Genomic DNA, 18,857 nt, shown 5'->3' with positions numbered 1-18,857 from the left:
TCTGTTACTACATTATATATACTTGCAGTGTGTATATTGTACATATTACATATTGTTATGAAGATGTGTGTTACTACATTATATATATACTTGCAGTGTGTATATTGTACATATTACATATTGTTATGAAGGTGTCTGTTACTACATTACTACATATATATACTAACTTGGCCTTTGGTTGAGTCTAAGTCATCAATCATGTTTACATTGTTTTGTATGTAAACATTTGCTTAAATATAAAAACGATTCTAACTACGAACTGTGTTCAAGAACCACTATAATTTATTAAAATAAACGTACTATAGTCACCAACTGGGACGCATCATATTTTTAAAGGCCACTGAAATGAGCAAAGTCCAGAATATTAAATTAAGAGTCATAAGTGGATTTTTCAAAATATGACACGCTAACAAAGACCTCGGTCAAAGTTCTTCACCATCCGCTTGACGTGAAATAGTTTTTGCCGGAGTTCTTTGCTCTCCTTTTTCTTGGCTTGATATCCAGGCGCCTAGAAGAGACATGGACTCTATCAATAAAACAGTTTAGTTAACAAACATTAGGGCTAAAAATAGAATTGTAAAAAATATATCGATCACAACGGTAAGAGGGAGCTGGAAAACCAACTAACTGTCGGTGTTCTGGCGAGACATGCTCCCCATTGGAATACAGAGATGTAATTGCACATTAAATGAATACCATATTTTCCGGACCATAGGGCGCATTAAAGGAGTCACAACATTATTATGATTTTTTTCTAAATGTAAAAGACTTCCTTGTGGTCTACATAACATGTAATGGTGGTTCTTTGGTCAAAATGTTGCATAGATGATGTTTTACACATCATCTTCAAGTCGCTTTCTGACAGTCGCTTCAGGATGCGCCGTTTTGTGGGCGGTCTTATTTACGTGGCTCACCTTCGACAGCGTCTTCTCCCCGTCATTTTTGTTGTAGCGGTGTAGCGTGCAAGGACGGGAGTGGAAGAAGTGTCAAAAGATGGAGCTAACTGTTTTAATGACATTCACACTTTACTTCAATCAATAACGGAGCAACATCTCCTCATCCGGAAACAACAAATGTGTCCCGTGAAAAACCGTCCGACCGGAACTCTCTAATAACTAAAGTTCCTTGGGTGAATAATGTAAAGTCACTACACCGGTATGTTTTAGCGCTTTCATGGCGAGTTTACTGACAGATATAAGTAAGAATTTTAAACTACTTTATATTGGAAATGGCAACAGTGGAGGATGAATGTCCCATAACAAAAAGATATAGAAAAAGAAGAAGCTTATCGACTACGGTGTCGGCAAAGGCGGACTTGTGCAATTTTTCAGGATTTATGCAGATCCTAAATACAGATCAGCAGGTACCAGAAGGTAAGAAAAGTTGCTTTTGCATTATATTGTGAAACAAAACACCAGATAATATGTCTTACCTTATACACACACCATAATAATACTCCTATGTTGAAGCACAGTACAATCCATCAAGCGGTGCGGCTTCATAGCTCACCAAAGTCGTACTAAAATATTTTGATAGATTTTTGAGCGCCGTGTGTAATGTTCTATATTTTCAATGGAACATATAAAATGTCTCCTCTCTGAGCTGCCACCTTACCGTGGTAGAGGAGTTTACGTGTCCCAATGATCCTAGGAGCTATGTTGTCCGGGGGCTATATGCCCCCTGGTAGGGTCTCCCAAGACAAACTGGTCATAGGTGAGGGATCAGACAAAGAGCAGCTCGAAGACCTCAATGAAAAATAAAAACTATGGACCCAGATTTCCCTCGCCCGGACGCGGGTCACCGGGGCCCCCTTCTGGAGCCAGGCCCGGAGGTGGGGCACGATGGCGAGCGCCTGGTGGCCGGGCCTGTCCCCCTCCAAAGGGCTCACCACCCATAGCAGGGGTCATAGAGGTCGGGTGCGATGTGAGCTGGGCGGCAGCCGAAGGCGGGGCACTTGGCGGTCCGATCCTCGGCTACAGAAGCTAGCTCTTGGGACGTGGAACGTCACCTCGCTGGGGGGGAAGGAGCCTGAGCTAGTGCGCGAGGTGGAGAAGTTCCGACTAGACATAGTCAAACTCACTTCGACGCACAGCAAGGGCTCTGGAACCAGTTCTCTCGAGAGGGGCTGGACTCTCTTCTACTCTGGCGTTGCCGGCAGTGAGAGGCGACGGGCTGGGGTGGCAATTCTTGTTGCCCCCCGGCTCAGAGCCTGCATGTTGGAGTTCAACCCGGTGGACGAGAGGGTAGCTTCCCTCCGCCTTCGGGTGGGGGAACGGGTCCTGACTGGTTTGCGCTTACGCGCCAAACCGCAGCTCAAAGTACCCACCCTTTTTGGATTCACTCGAGGGAGTACTTGAGAGTGCTCCCCCGGGTGATTCCCTCCGGAAGCGGAAGTGGCGCTGCCTCTGAGCAGCGACACGCAAAAGTAGTCGCTCTGTTGTTTGTCCTTTTTTTTTTTTTTCATTTTGTTTTATTCTGTTTGTCATGTGCGATCAAGTGTTTTGTGTTATCATTATGAGCTAATGAGCGCACGGGCTTTGCGGCCGAGCGGCTCTAATGAGCGGAGCTCTGAATGGCGTTGCCCGAGGGACAGTCACAGCTGAGAACTGACAGCGTGTGTAGCGGCCAGCAGCCCCACCCACTGCAATACAGCCGTGACTTTTTGATCCGCTGTAGAGGCTCAAAAGTCGGGACCTTACCAGCTGGCATTCCGCCGGAGATCTGCAAACCAAGAGTCCGAGACGGGAGGCGGGCGGCGACACGTATGAGGAAGCCGCGCACGGTGCTGCGAGGAGCGGTCTCGACAAGGAAGCGAGGGCGGAGAGGAGGAGTGCGACAGCGGCTTCGCCGACTTGGATTACGCCGCTTACCCCTTCCCTTCATCATCCTCAGTAACGCACAATCACTGAGAAAGAAAGTAGACGAGCTTCAAGCTCATGTAAAGTGCATATCCGAATACAAGAACGCTTGTGTGATTGCACTAACAGAGACGTGGTTAAAGGATCACGACTTGAACCAGGACCTGGAAATCACTGGTTTCGGGCAGCCTTTTCGGCTCGACAGAGACGCACAGCTGACAGGTAAAACACTGGGAGGAGGCGTGTGCTTGTATGTGAACCCGGCCTGGTGCAAGACTGTCATGGTGCGGGAAACTATATGTTGCCCCGACATTGAACTTTTAAGTGTTTCACTGCGGCCGTTTTATTTACCGCGAGAAATCCCACAGCTGTTCATGACAGTTGTCTACATCCACCCCAGAGCTAATATGGGAGAGGCAACATCTACTATTGTTAAACTTGTGCACCGTCTTCAAAGTATCAGCCCCGAAGCCCCCCATTTTCTATTGGGGGATTTTAATTCATGTAGCCTTAAGAAGTCCCTAGGTCACTTTTACCAGTATGTAACCTGCCCAACTAGGCATGGAAAAATTCTGGACCTGTGCTATGGCACCATAAAAGGCGCTTACAAATCCTACGGACTAGCACCATTAGGCTCATCTGATCACAACAGCATCATTCTGGCCCCTGTGTATAAACCGGCCCTCAAGAGAGGAAAAGTGGAGTGCAAGGAGGTGGCTGTGTGGACCGAAGGTTCTATTCGTGAACTAAATGGTTGCTATGACAGCACCAATTGGGATGTTTTTAAAGACTCTTGTAAGGACTTGAACGATCTGAGTGATACGGTGACAAGTTATATTAAATTTTGTGAGGAAATGATTATCCCTAGGAAGATAATTAAAGCATACCCAAATAATAAGCCATGGGTTAGCAAATCCCTTAAAAATTCCTTAAACTTGAAAAAGTTGGCTTTTTATCAGGGTGATATTGGAAAACAAAGAGAAGCTCACAAGCTGGTCAAAAAAGAGATGAAAATGGCCAAGCTACAGTATAAAGATAAGGTAGAGGAGGAACTAAAAAATGGTAGTTCACGCTCTGCTTGGAGGGGAATTAAGTCCATGGTCGGAATGCAAGACTCCAAAAAAGGTCTGTCTAACCCCCACAAGCCTGATTCTGTACTAGCAGAGGAGTTAAACCAGTTCTATTTGAGATTTGATTCTCATGATTTCAGTAATGAACTATCTGAATTCAGAGGTGCCCCTGTGAGCAGTCAGATTCAGATTAATGAAATGGATGTCTGGAGAACATTTGAGCAGACAAATGTGAGGAAAAGCCAGGGGTCAGACTGCATTAGTGGTAAACTACTTAAAGAATGTGGTCCGCCGCCTCAGGAAGGGGAAGCAGTGCACTATCAACACCGTGTATGGTGAGGATGGTGTTCTGCTGACCTCGACTGCGGATTATGTGGATCGGTGGAGGGAATACTTCGAAGACCTCCTCAATCCCACCAACACGTCTTCCTATGAGGAAGCAGTGCCTGGGGAATCTGTGGTGGGCTCTCCTATTTCTGGGGCTGAGGTTGCTGAGGTAGTTAAAAAGCTCCTCGGTGGCAAGGCCCCGGGGGTGGATGAGATCCGGCCGGAGTTCCTTAAGGCTCTGGATGCTGTGGGGCTGTCTTGGTTGACAAGACTCTGCAGCATCGCATGGACATCGGGGGCGGTACCTCTGGATTGGCAGACCGGGGTGGTGGTTCCTCTCTTTAAGAAGGGGAACCGGAGGGTGTGTTCTAACTATCGTGGGAACACACTCCTCAGCCTTCCCAGTAAGGTCTATTCAGGTGTGCTGGAGAGGAGGCTACACCGGATAGTCGAACCTCGGATTCAGGAGGAACAGTGTGGTTTTCGTCCTGGTCGTGGAACTGTGGACCAGCTCTATACTCTCGGCAGGGTCCTTGAGGGTGCATGGGAGTTTGCCCAACCAGTCTACATGTGTTTTGTGGACTTGGAGAAGGCATTCGACCGTGTCCCTCGGGAAGTCCTGTGGGGAGTGCTCAGAGAGTATGGGGTATCGGACTGTCTGATTGTGGTGGTCCGCTCCCTGTATGATCAGTGCCAGAGTTTGGTCCGCATTGCCGGCAGTAAGTCGGACACGTTTCCAGTGAGGGTTGGACTCCGCCAAGGCTGCCCTTTGTCACCGATTCTGTTCATAACTTTTATGGACAGAATTTCTAGGCGCAGTCAAGGCGTTGAGGGGATCTGGTTTGGTGGCTGCAGGATTAGGTCTCTGCTTTTTGCAGATGATGTGGTCCTGATGGCTTCATCTGGCCAGGATCTTCAGCTCTCGCTGGATCGGTTCGCAGCTGAGTGTGAAGCGACTGGGATGAGCATCAGCACCTCCAAGTCCGAATCCATGGTTCTCGCCCGGAAAAGGGTGGAGTGCCATCTCCGGGTTGCGGAGGAGACCCTGCCCCAAGTGGAGGAGTTCAAGTACCTCGGAGTCTTGTTCACGAGTGAGGGAAGAGTGGATCGTAAGATCGACAGGCGGATCGGTGCGGCGTCTTCAGTAATGCGGACGCTGTACCGATCCGTTGTGGTGAAGAAGGAGCTGAGCCGGAAGGCAAAGCTCTCAATTTACCGGTCGATCTACGTTCCCATCCTCACCTATGGTCATGAGCTTTGGGTTATGACCGAAAGGACAAGATCCCGGGTACAAGCGGCCGAAATGAGTTTCCTCCGTCGGGTGGCGGGGCTCTCCCTTAGAGATAGGGTGAGAAGCTCTGCCATCCGGGGGGAGCTCAAAGTAAAGCCGCTGCTCCTCCACATCGAGAGGAGCCAGATGAGGTGGTTCGGGCATCTGGTCAGGATGCCACCCAAACGCCTCCCTAGGGAGGTGTTTAGGGCACGTCCGACCGGTAGGAGGCCACGGGGAAGACCCAGGACACGTTGGGAAGACTATGTCTCCCGGCTGGCCTGGGAACCCCTCAGGATCCCCCGGGAGGAGCTGGACGAAGTGGCTGGGGAGAGGGAAGTCTGGGCTTCCCTGCTTAAGCTGCTGCCCCCGCGACCCGACCTCAGATAAGCGGAAGAAGATGGATGGATGGATGGCATATAAAATGTTGGTGTTGTTTACCTGAGTCATATTGCCATCATATTGCGGTCTATGGAGTGTATCTCTTATGTGTGACTGCCATCTACTGGTCACACTTATCATTACACCATATACCAAATAAAATTTCTTCGAGGTTGGTAAGTAAAACCTGAATTATTCTGTTCATTAGGCGCACCGGGTTATAAGGCGCACTGTCGAGTTTTGAGGGGGAAAAAATGATTTTAAGTGCGCCTTATAGTCCGGAAAATACAGTAATTGCACATTAAATGAATATTTCATGTTATTCCATTTGTTTTATTAAACTACGCTATATTTTTGTCATTTAATATATACAAATGCACTAATGTATGTGTTATTGGGTTATGGTTTCATGACAAGATGTCCAAAATCAAGCGCCGCAATGCATCCTGGGAGCCTTTTTCGGTTTCCCAGCAAAAAAACCCATAACCTAATAAATCCTTAATTTGATGGTTTGTAGAGTGAAACATGTCTATTAAAGAACAAAACACAAAAGTATAGCGTAATTTAGTGTCAGGGTTAAACTCATGAGAGATTCCTTCAAAGGAGCATGTCTCGTCAGAACACCGCCAAATAATTCAATCCAACAGATTTTTTTTTTCTTTCTTTTAACAAATACGTACAAAACTGCCAAAACTTTGACCTCGCTTTCTCCGACCTACGCTACGAGGTTATTGTCTGTCAGAAAAATAAAGATGTAAATGCATCACCTGCACATTTTTCATACTCACCCTTTGGAGATCTTTCAGTCTGTTGTATTCATCGGCCACACCCTGACAAAGACATACACATACATTTATAATTAATGGGAAACAAATATTGAAAGCGTTTTGTCAGAATAATTGTATATAAGTTATCACACAACTTTGTGTTCCATTGAGTTCAGGTCCCCTGCGAGAAGACAAAAGATGTCTTTCATCTTATCAAGCAAAAGGCTTGTAAAACTCCACTGTGTGCGATGGGATGCGACATGGAGGTGTCGGTTTCTTTGATCTATTGACAGCCACAGGAAGACCTTGTCCTGACCCGAGATCTACAAAGCGGAGAGGGAGCAGACCTGACACAGCTCCAGGCACCTTTTCTTTGAACTGTTTATGACCGAGTGCAACAGCTGTTTACCACCCCCCTCCCTTTAGAAACAGCTGCAGCTATGTAATCAGAAAAGGCCCAAATAAAAGAGGATGCGTGGAACTCCCTCGTCAGAGCGTGGTGGGAGACTGTTCGAATTTGCAGCCCAGACGTTTCTCCTCATGAGCTAAATTGAATCCTGTCTCTGTTTGATTTCCTTTGCTTCTTGTCTTGTCTAATAGATGTCATCTGTGTTTGAACCTGACACGTTTAAACTTGCACCAATTTAAACAGCTAAACACAAATAAGAGTACAAATGGACACTACAGTATTTATTAACATCTTCTTAAAGATTGTACACGTTGCAAATATTTGTCATTCACAACAGGGGTTGGATATATTTTGTTGCAACTGTATTTCAGGTAATTTAACAAGAAATGCATGATTGCAGACCACCGAAATGTATCCCACTGGGCAACTTCTGGATTCTGCAGTGTTGTTGGCAGTAATAAGCTACATGGAGCTAAGCTACTTGGCTTAACTACATTTCCCAGTAGCTTGGCAGTAGCTTAGCTACTTTTTTAACGAGTTGCAAATCCTGTAGCTTAGCTACTTTTAGAGCCATGTAGTGAGGTAGCTTACATCAAAGCTACAGGCTACAAAAAGAGAAAATGGACGATGGAATCCAGACAAAAAAAAAGAAATATGTATAAAATCCAATGAGCTGGATGAATGAGAACATCCATACATACGGAGAACATCCATGATGTTCCTATGATGAGTCACAATTGGCTAAGGTTAGGGCCAAACATGAAGGACTGGCCAATCAGAGGCAAGATAAGGCGGGTCATTGGAACCATAAAGACTGACGAGGGAGTCAGAGACAGAGGGACGCTTCAAGCTGACCACTCGAAAAAAAAAAAAACGTCAAGAGGAATTCTCTCCCACAGATGAGATTTTTCCTTTAGTGATGAAGATGACGTGCAGGAACCCACAATAATGCGTGTCCTTGGCCATATTTAGACACATGTATGTCTTTAGAGAAAACAATGGTCAAAACTTTAGTTTTTAGTTGTTTACTCTGTCAACCAAAATCATAAGTGTTCTCTTCATCTAAGATGTGGAACACAAATGTAAGAACACACATTAAGGTGACTTCATGAAAAGTTTTACTGCACATAACCATTAGCAACTGTTCCCAAACTACACACAAGTCTTTGTATTTTGTCAAGATATAGATAGATTATGTTTTTTTTTACTGTAGGTAGAGAACATGAATAACATTATGGGGGTGGGCCAAAGAAAAGGCAAACTAAATAAATAGATAGAGTGGGGTGTGGGGACCCCTAGAGGTAGTTGTAGGGTGTCCCCAGCTAAATGACAGATAGTTAATAGTAATATTTGTACACTTACATGAACATTGATATTATACATGTGGACCATAGATAGAAATGTTGTTCAATGTAGCTTTGATGTAGCTAGCTACTTTTTCCCTGTAGCTTGTAGTGTAGCTTGCCACAATTCTCCGGAGATAGCTTCCCCTGTAGCTTAGTTACATTTAAGGGAGAGTAACTTGTAGCTTAGTTACATTTAATGGAGAGCAACTTGTAGCTTAGCTACATTTAATGGAGAGTAACTTGTAGCTTAGCTACATTTATTGGAGAATAACCTGTAGTTTAGCTACATTTAATGGAGAGTAACTTGTAGCTCAGCTAAATTTAATGGAGAGTAACTTGTAAGTCGTACTAAAACATTTTGACGGTTATGTAATGTGTAATGTTCCACAAAACCAGTCAAGTTGCCACGTTGTGTAAATGGTAAATAAGAACAGAATAAATTGGTTTGCAAATCCTTTCCAACCTATATGCAACTGAAATAGACTGCAAAGACAAGATACTTAACGTTCGAACCGGAAAACTTTGTTATTTTATTTACTTTATTTATTTTTCGGACAGATTTTTAAGCGCCATGTGTAACGTTCTATATTTTCAATGAAACATTAAAAGTTTTAGTGTTGCTTGCTTACGGGTAATTGCAAGCGTCATTTATTGAACAGGCGTCAACCTGCAGTCCACACGTGTCTCTAATGTGTAAGGATGATGTTCGAAACCGGTTCTCCCGGTTGTTCGATAAGAAAATAACTGATTCCATGGACTCAAATCCCTTTTTGAGAACTGGTTCCCTTTATCGAGGCCACTATAGTAAAGAAAAACAGTTGGTTCTTTATTCGAATTCTTGGGAACGAATCCCGTCCCACAGGAAATGCCCTGTGGAACATCACAGGAAATGACATAGCTCAGTCTAATGACTGAGCTAAGTTATTTCCTGTGATGTCACACAAGCAGCAACAACAATGGACCGGAAAAAACGCCTCAAGGCATAGCTTCATTTAAAAAAAAAATATGACGAGGAAACGGTAATATGCAGTTATTGCCAGGCTTCGCTCTCATGTAAGGGGGGAAGTACAACAAGCATGTTGAAACATGTTCAGGCCGTACATAACCTGAATGTTCGCGAACCACGTCGGACAGAGATGACGAAGCGCGCCCCTCTTCCTCTGCTTCAAACTTGCAGCCCCAGCTCCAGTGATAGTGGCGGTGAGTAACTAACGTTAACTGTTGCCGGTTAATTTCCATATTTGCTCACTTGTAGCCTTTAGGCTAAAATAAGGTTACCTCTTATGTCAACCAGGACTGCAGTAATGTTAGCTCGGCTAACGTTACCTAAGCATAGTCAGTGGCTAACGGTAACGTTAACGTTAGCCTTTTTGTATGTGTCTGATAACGTTAACGGTATCTTGTACCTACACCACTCCAGAGTTTGCAGGTCTGTCTAATAAACTAGTGCTTTCTTTCTTTCTTTAGTTTATTTCGTGCATGAACACACTTACAGCATAATACATCACAGTTTCATATCATTTCACTTTACATCATGTCCGAAGTAAAGCTTATTTAATCCTACCCCTTTCCCACTTCAGAGCGTTTACAAATATATACATCATTTACTGACCTTTTTATAATAAAATAACATCTGTGAATTAGTATATACAACAGTTGTGTAATAGGTAATTAATTAATTCAGTCATTATTAATATACTGAGATGAAGAATATCTTATTTTCAATAGGGTTGAAAGTATTTCTCTTAATTCTTCTTTGTACTTTGTAAGCACTATTCATTTGAACAACTGTCATGTCTGTTCATGTTTTTGTTTTGGCCATGTGTTTGTTTTTTGGACTCTTTTTAGTTCCTGGTTGCACTTCCTTGTTTGGTATGGTTTCCATGGTCACCCATTAGTTTTCACCTGTCATGTCACGCACCTGTTTCACGTTTTGAGTCACGCACCTGTTGTTAATCATGTCTGTTATTTAAGTCTTTCTTTCTGTTCACTCGTTCTGCGTTCATGTCTTTGTCACATGGGTTCATGTCCCTTGCTGAACAAGTAAGTTTTCATAGTCCACGTCATAGCTTCTGCTCAGTAGCAGCTTCATTTGTGTTTTTGGCACGCTTGCCTTTTTGCTTTATTGTTTGCTTTTTTTGATGGTAGTTTGAGTGATTTATGTTGAATAAATCCAAGCTCACCTTCACGCTGTTGTCCGGAGCCGTTTTTTTGCATTGGAAGAACAACCCCGCAGCCAGCTGCGACCCCCCCACGTGACAGTATGAACGCAGCAGACGTTCTTCCGCAGACGGGCCATGACGAGGTGATGGAGACGCGCTGGCGAAGATGGAGGCCAGCCAGAAAGGCTTCTTTTCGCCAGCATGGCGCGTCGTTCCCCCAGGATCCTCCCCCGGACAACAAGATTCCCCAACCAGCCCTGTCTTCCTCGCTGCCGCAGGAGACCCGTGCTGATGACGTCATCCCGCACACTGGTGATGACGTCAGAGACCAAGACTTTTTTTTAGATTCCATTTACGCCCTCTGTCAGCCGCCCACTAAGGACTTTGTTTAAAAAAATAATCCTTTTGAGAAAAAATTTTCAAAATTTAGATTTTTTTCAGACCCAGTCTAAAGTGGGGGTGGTGAATAGACATTTTGGACAATTTAATGGGGAAGATTCTGCCCCCCTCCTGACCATCCTCCACCCACCCCTAAAGAAGATGCCAGACCGCAGGGAGCGCGTCTGGTATCCGCTCCTTGAGGGGGGGGCCGGGGCCGGGAGCTGTGTTGGTGGGGTGGCTCAGCTGCACCCAACCAGGCAGCAACCTCCATCCCGGCCGCCACCACCAGTCCGTCACCATGCCAAGCCACAGCCCCCAGCTAGGCCACCTGCACCACGTCAAGTTCCGCGCGGCCAAGCTCCGGTTCCAGCTCCATGCGGCCAAGCTCCGGTTCCAGCTCCACGCTGCCAAGCTCCGGTTCCAGCTCCATGCTGCCAAGCTCCGGTTCCAGCTCCACGCTGCCAAGCTCCACGCTACCAAGACCAAGACCAAGACCCACGCCAAGACCAAGACCCACGCCAAGACCAAGACCAAGACCCACGCCAAGACCAAGACCAAGACCAAGACCCACGCCAAGACCAAGACCAAGACCAAGACCCACGCCGCCAAGACCAAGACCCACGCCGCCAAGACCAAGACCCAAGCCGCCAAGACCAAGACCCAAGCCGCCAAGACCAAGACCAGGACCCAAGCTGCCAGGACCAGGACCCACGCTGCCAGGACCAGGACCCACGCGGCCAAGACCAGGACCCACGCTGCCAGGACACGCCACACCAAGCTTTTCCGCCCGACGCACCACGCCAAGCTTCGTCATCTGCTACTTCCACGCCTGCCACGACGACGAAGCGCCTGCCTTCTCGTCTGCCACGGATGTGGCCGCTGCCTGGTCGTCCGCCACGCCGGGTGCGCCCACCTTCTCGTCGGCCACGGGTGTGGCCCTTCCCGGGTCGTCCACCTCGCCTGTGGCGGCGGCGTTCCACTCACCGCCGCCACATGACTATGCCTCGGTGGATTCGGGGCCACTTGGCCTGGCGACCCACCGCCATGTCCCCCTCCCGCCCTCCCATGACTCTTGATCCTGTTTTGTGTTTTGTTTTTTGGACATCTGGGATCTGTCCGTAAGGGGGGGTTCTGTCATGTCTGTTCATGTTTTTGTTTTGGCCATGTGTTTGTTTTTTGGACTCTTTTTAGTTCCTGGTTGCACTTCCTTGTTTGGTTTGGTTTCCATGGTCACCCATTAGTTTTCACCTGTCATGTCACGCACCTGTTTCACGTTTTGAGTCACGCACCTGTTGTTAATCATGTCTGTTATTTAAGTCTTTCTTTCTGTTCATGTCTTTGTCACATCGGTTCATGTCCCTTGCTGAACAAGTAAGTTTTCATAGTCCACGTCATAGCTTCTGCTCAGTAGCAGCTTCATTTGTGTTTTTGGCACGCTTGCCTTTTTGCTTTATTGTTTGCTTTTTTTGATGGTAGTTTGAGTGATTTATGTTGAATAAATCCAAGCTCACCTTCACGCTGTCGTCCGGAGCCGTTTTTTGCATTGGAAGAACAACCCCGCAGCCAGCTGCGACCCCCCCACGTGACAACAACCTCTTAAAGTGGATCATATCAGTACAATGTTTAACTTCATTACTTAATCCAGTCCATCATTTAATTCCACATACTAATGCTAAAGACTTAATAACAGACACCCTAGTCTTCACATTCAGCTAATTTCCCCCCTAATTCTATGCTGTGTCTGTCCCTCATTTTCCCTCCAGGACAAGGACGTGCAGTCATTCCTGGAGGAGGCCACTGATGGACCCCAGAAGGTTTAGATACAGACTGGAGGAGGATGTCGTCAAACCTATCTGTGTGTCCAAGCTAGTTCCACACCAAGTGAACGTGTTTTTTCCACCGTTAGCGACACAATTAGCGAAGAGCGGGTCAGACTTGATCCTGAAAAAGCAGACATGCTAAATTTTTGGAAGAAGAATTATTGATTGATGACAGTGGTGTTCTTAGTGTCATAGTGTGTGTAGTTAGTATGTTCCAATAGCAGCAGAAGTGCACTTTTTGGAGAGCTGTATTATTTTGAGTTTTCTGCCCAAGGGACTGATTTTATTTAACACTATATTAATATTTATACACCTATAGTGATCACAGAGACAGGTTGTTTTTGTGTTACTGTATATATTTGTTTTTCTGAAAAATCCCGCTTAATATACTATTGGTAACAACAGTCAATATTTTTATTTTGTTAGCGGGGTAACAGTTAATATTTATTTATTATTATTTTTGTTTTCTTATAAAATAAAAGTGAGCCTTTGGTAAACCAAATATTGTGTTTTTTTTCCCATATACAACAACCTATCTGGATTCGATAAGAGAATCGATAAGGAATCGGTCCGATAAGAGGATTCGATAATCGGCTCGAACTCGATAATTTCTTATCAAACAACATCCCTACTTATGCATGACTGCCATCTACTGGTCACCATGTACCAAAACCAGAAGTAATACAAATTTAAGGCGCACTGTCCAGTTTAGGGAAAATGAAATTATTTTATGTGCACCTTATAGTCTGAAAAATCTGGTATATCAGTTTTTCAAAATGTGATGGGCACCAGGGTGGCGCATGTGTGTTGTCACTGTGCTTGTGTGGGTTCACTCCAGCTCCTCTGGTGACATGTGTTTGGTCAATTGGCCATAGGTGTCTGGCTGGTTGTCTATACGAGCAAAGTTACTGACAGCTGACCAGTCCAGCCTGTACCAGCTGGGATAGACTCCAGTCTGAGTGGGGACTAAGTCCTGGGAACTTTTAGCTCGAGAGAGCAGCAATTAAAAGGCCAATAACTACATTCAAAGGGCTACACTAGCCAAACCTTCTCCTCCTACCTGGTACTTTACAGAGCCTTTTTGCAGGGAGTCCAGCTCCCGGCTCAGCTCGTGACTCCGGTCACTTATGTCGTCCATTTCTTGGCAGAGAATTTTATAACGAGCCCTGGCGGAGTCAAACTCTCTCTTGTACCGCCGGCGCTGCTGGTCGGAGATGATCTCTGGGTAGCGTCTAAAACGGAGGAGAGAAGATAATGAACGTTGGCACAATTTAAAAAAACATGAGCACAAACAAGCATGAAATATTCATAAATACATTTTTTTTTTTTTTTTTTTTTTTTACAAACTGTTAATGACTATTTTTGTTGCTTGCAGCTGTTGGTGTACTTTGAAAATACTTCAATGTTCTGTATTCCATGCAACTAAAGGGACGTAGGACCACACAAGCAGACAATTCAGAGTTTCCAGTTGAGGTACCACGCATGGTTTTGGACTCTGGGACTAATAAAACACAACAAGACTACCGGTACACAAAAGAACCATTATCATCAAACGTGATGTGGGGTCACCATGGCAACAACGGTAACACTATCCCCTTTTTCAAGGTGATGCACCAGGAAATGTTGCGTTGTTTTGTTTTTCCTGATGAAATGACGACAGTCCCTCAATAGCCCACCTGTAGAGGTCCTGGTCTTGGTCCAGCTCACACGCGGTGGCTCCTCCGCTGGTGTAGCCTGTTTCATATTGGGACTCCACCGTCTCCGGTGCGGCACGTTCATGCTCTCTGTTGTGCCTCTGAGCAAGCGGAGGCGAAGGAGGTTTCCTGCTGCTCTCAGCATCATCTGAGGAGCTGCTGCAAACTGCCGGCCGGCTGTTTTGGTGGCCGTGCTCAGCCTCTTGGCGCTTCTGGCCGACAGCATGAGCGCTGCAAAAAATATACAACACAGACTCTTGGTGCGGACGTTACTGACACATTTTACTACATGCTTCCAGCTCTATACTCTCGGCAGGGTCCTTGAGGGTGCATGGGAGTTTGCCCAACCAGTCTACATGTGCTTTGTGGACTTGGAGAAGGCATTCGACCGTGTCCCTCGGGAAGTCCTGTGGGGAGTGCTCAGAGAGTACGGGGTATCGGACTGTCTGATTGTGGCGGTCCGCTCCCTGTACGATCAGTGTCAGAGCTTGGTCCGCATTGCCGGCAGTAAGTCGGACACGTTTCCTGTGAGGGTTGGACTCCGCCAAGGCTGCCCTTTGTCACCGATTCTGTTCATAACTGGTTTTTCAGCAATTGAACATGCAAAAATTAGAAGAAAAGCCGCATTTAAAGATGTTTTAGTGTTTAAAGAATTAAAAAATTATCAAAAGAGTTGACATAAATACATACCCCATTCATCCAAATGAAACACTATGTCTGTTTCAGTCACAATGTTATTTAGTCACTACAGTATTTACAACTTGTGTTCACATCCACAGGAACCACATGGGTTAGCCTACTCTATACAGTATTTACAACCTTACTAGTGTTCACGTCACAGCCACAGATGGTTCATCTACAAACCCCGTTTCCATATGAGTTGGGAAATTGTGTTAGATGTAAATATAAACGGAATACAATGATTTGCAAATCATTTTCAACCCATATTCAGTTGAATATGCTACAAAGACAACATATTTGATGTTCAAACTGATAAACATTTTTTTTTGTGCAAATAATCATTAACTTTAGAATTTGATGCCAGCAACACGTGACAAAGAAGTTGGTAAAGGTGGCAATAAATACTGATAAAGTTGAGGAATGCTCATCAAACACTTATTTGGAACATCCCACAGGTGAACAGGCAAATTAGGAAGAGGTGGGATGCCATGATTGGGTATAAAAGTAGATTCCATGAAATGCTCAGTCATTCACAAACAAGGATTGGGCGAGGGTCACCACTTTGTCAACAAACGCGTGAGCAAATTGTTGAACAGTTTAAGAAAAACCTTTCTCAACCAGCTATTGCAAGGAATTTAGGGATTTCACCATCTACGGTCCGTAATATCATCAAAGGGTTCAGAGAATCTGGAGAAATCACTGCACGTAAGCAGCTAAGCCCGTGACCTTCCATCCCTCAGGCTGTACTGCATCAACAAGCGACATCAGTGTGTAAAGGATATCACCACATGGGCTCAGGAACACTTCAGAAACCCACTGTCAGTAACTACAGTTGGTCGCTACATCTGTAAGTGCAAGTTAAAACTCTCCTATGCAAGGCGAAAACCGTTTATCAACAACACCCAGAAACGCCGTCGGCTTCGCTGGGCCTGAGCTCATCTAAGATGGACTGATACAAAGTGGAAAAGTGTTCTGTGGTCTGACGAGTCCACATTACAAATTGTTTTTGGAAACTGTGGACGTTGTGTCCTCCGGACCAAAGAGGAAAAGAACCATCCGGATTGTTATAGGCGCAAAGTGTAAAAGCCAGCATCTGTGATGGTATGGGGGTGTATTAGTGCCCAAGACATGGGTAACTTACACATCTGTGAAGGCACCATTAATGCTGAAAGGTACATACAGGTTTTGGAGCAACATATGTTGCCATCCAAGCAACGTTACCATGGACGCCCCTGCTTATTTTAGCAAGACAATGCCAAGCCACGTGTTACATCAACGTGGCTTCGTAGTAAAAGAGTGCGGGTACTAGACTGGCCTGCCTGTAGTCCAGACCTGTCTCCCATTGAAAATGTGTGGCGCATTATGAAGCCTAAAATACCACAATGGAGACCCCCGGACTGTTGAACAACTTAAGCTGTACATCAAGCAAGAATGGGAAATAATTCCACCTGAGAAGCTTCAAAAATGTGTCTCCTCAGTTCCCAAACGTTTACTGAGTGTTGTTAAAAGGAAAGGCCATGTAACACAGTGGTGAACATGCCCTTTCCCAACTACTTTGGCACGTGTTGCAGCCATGAAATTCTAAGCAAAAAAAAAAAAAAAAGTTTATGAGTTTGAACATCAAATATCTTGTCTTTGTAGTGCATTCAACTGAATATGGGTTGAAAAGGATTTGCAAATCATTGTATTCCGTTTATATTTACATCTAACACAATTTCCCAACTCATGTGGAAACGGGGTTTGTAGTTATTGACATTATTTACACATTACTTTGCTTCATTCACACATTACTGTGGCATTTTTGCTTTGATGGCTCTGACATGAGCCTTCCCCGCAAATTTCTGAGCAGCTCGCATTTTCCTTTTTGTTTCTGCTTTAGTGGATTCTGCCTTGGATTTTATAGCCAATTTATGTCTCATCGACTCCCTCTCCACTTCTAACTGTTCCAAATGCAAAAATCCTAAAGAGTACAAACAATGTTTATTCTATTAGCTAACTTCCTTTATCTGAATAGCCCTTTGTGATTTATAGCATGAAATAACAAATATCTTGCAGTCACGTTGTCTGTGTTTCAAAATGATTAAACTATTCAATGTCAAAATATAAAGAGTAGAAATAATGAACAAAATGTCAGCTACAGTCGTGTTGTAAAACACCAATGAAAATGAAATGTAGCATTTAGACAGGCTGTACTGTAGCACAAGTCATCACAATCCTGTGTTCTTAAATGTGTATTCCACTTCTTCCATGTCGAGAGCAGTTTTGATTTGGGCTTACATGGTAAACAACTCAAATGTTGGCCATTTTTTTATCCAGACGCATTCATTTGTCCAAATGTGGCCAAGTAGACTGTGGAGGAGGGCGTGGTCGGCGCGCCTCCTGCAGGAATGGGGTGTGTATGGCCCGGCCTCGAACCCAGCGGCAGGTTAGTAGATTGCCCAGCTGGGGCTGATTATCTAATCACCTGTCGCCCTCATTAGCAGCAGCCGGGCCGAGACATGTGGTGGGAGTTGGAGTTGGAGCCAAGAGCAGAGACACGCCGGACTGAAAAGTCTTGAATGTATATTTCTGGAAAGCAAACCATACTTGTGTATGACAAATAAAAGACTTGCTCCAACCTGTATACCGGGCTCGAGAAGATCTGTCGGCACCAGGAGAACCCTCACAGCAGAGAGACTTCCACATAGACGCATTGTGGGTTTCCTGGATGTCGTCTACATCGCTAAAAGAAAAAATTAAGGAAAAGAATCCTTCTGCCATCTTCCACTAGTTTTTTAATATATAAATTGCCCGCTTGAATATTCCCTCTTCTCTTCTCCGACTCTCTTCATCCTCATTTGGGATGTCTGTTGTGATTTCCCTTCCTGGTTCCATGACCCGCCCTATCTTGCCTCTGATTGGCCTGTCCCTAATGTTTTGCCCTAATCTTAACCAATGGCGACTCATCACAGTAAACCAACCAACCAATCATGGATGTTCTTATACGTAAACCAACCAATCATCACTGATGTTTCCCGTATATTTTGTCCCCGACCCGTGGAGTTGCTTCGCTACGTAGCTTCCTTTTTTAAGTTAATCATTTTGGATGGAAAACCGTACTTTTAACCACTGGATTATCAAAAATGTCACAATGAGGGGGTGCGCTTGCTGCGCGGTTGTTCTCCCAATGCAAAGGAACGGCTCCGGACGAAGGCGTAGGGTAGGAAGTGATTTATTTCCCATAAATCATCCAATAAACAAAACAACAAGGATGCGTGCCGAGCGCACGGGAAGCTAAGGAACTATTTACTTAGCATAGGCAAAAGACAAGGAACTCAAAAACTCACGTGACAATTGCATGGAGCAAACACAACGAAAGCAGGACGAGTGACTGGCAAAGGCAACTTAAATAATGCCTCTGATTAGCGCTCGGGAAGCAGGTGAGCGGGCGAGCACTAATCAGAGACAGGTGCACACAAAGAGTGACCATGACAACCAAAACAAACTCCTGAAGTGCACAAAACAACTTAGGAAGTCCAAAACTAACAGAACATAACTAAACAAAACATGATCCGGACCACGGATCATGACAAAAAACTGTACTCGTTACAGGAAATCCGTCGTTGTCGGCAGGTATGGCAAAGAGACGGATGAAGATTTTAACATACATTGTTGGTCGGGAAAAAACGAAGAAAAACTGAGATAAACAGAG

General features: G+C 45.1%; 1 protein-coding gene across 1 annotated transcript in view; it reads right to left on the bottom strand.

Annotated features, from left to right (window-relative positions):
• Positions 1-278: 278 nt before the first annotated feature.
• LOC133630645 (uncharacterized) overlaps positions 279-18,857 on the bottom strand; it is a 92,270-nt gene continuing 73,691 nt past the window's right edge. Inside the window, exons 11-14 of the mRNA XM_062022253.1 lie at positions 14,468-14,716; positions 13,852-14,023; positions 6,695-6,736; positions 279-508 (exon numbers count right to left, since the gene is read on the bottom strand). Of these exons, the coding sequence (XP_061878237.1) occupies positions 407-508; positions 6,695-6,736; positions 13,852-14,023; positions 14,468-14,716 (565 nt within the window). The 3' untranslated portion in view covers positions 279-406. The remainder of the gene's footprint in view (positions 509-6,694; positions 6,737-13,851; positions 14,024-14,467; positions 14,717-18,857) is intronic.

The sequence above is a fragment of the Entelurus aequoreus genome, linkage group LG16, assembly GCF_033978785.1.
Source record: "Entelurus aequoreus isolate RoL-2023_Sb linkage group LG16, RoL_Eaeq_v1.1, whole genome shotgun sequence".
Lineage (NCBI taxonomy): Eukaryota > Metazoa > Chordata > Actinopteri > Syngnathiformes > Syngnathidae > Entelurus > Entelurus aequoreus.
Note: the sequence above shows the minus strand (reverse complement) of the source record. Positions and strands in the feature narration are given on the sequence as shown.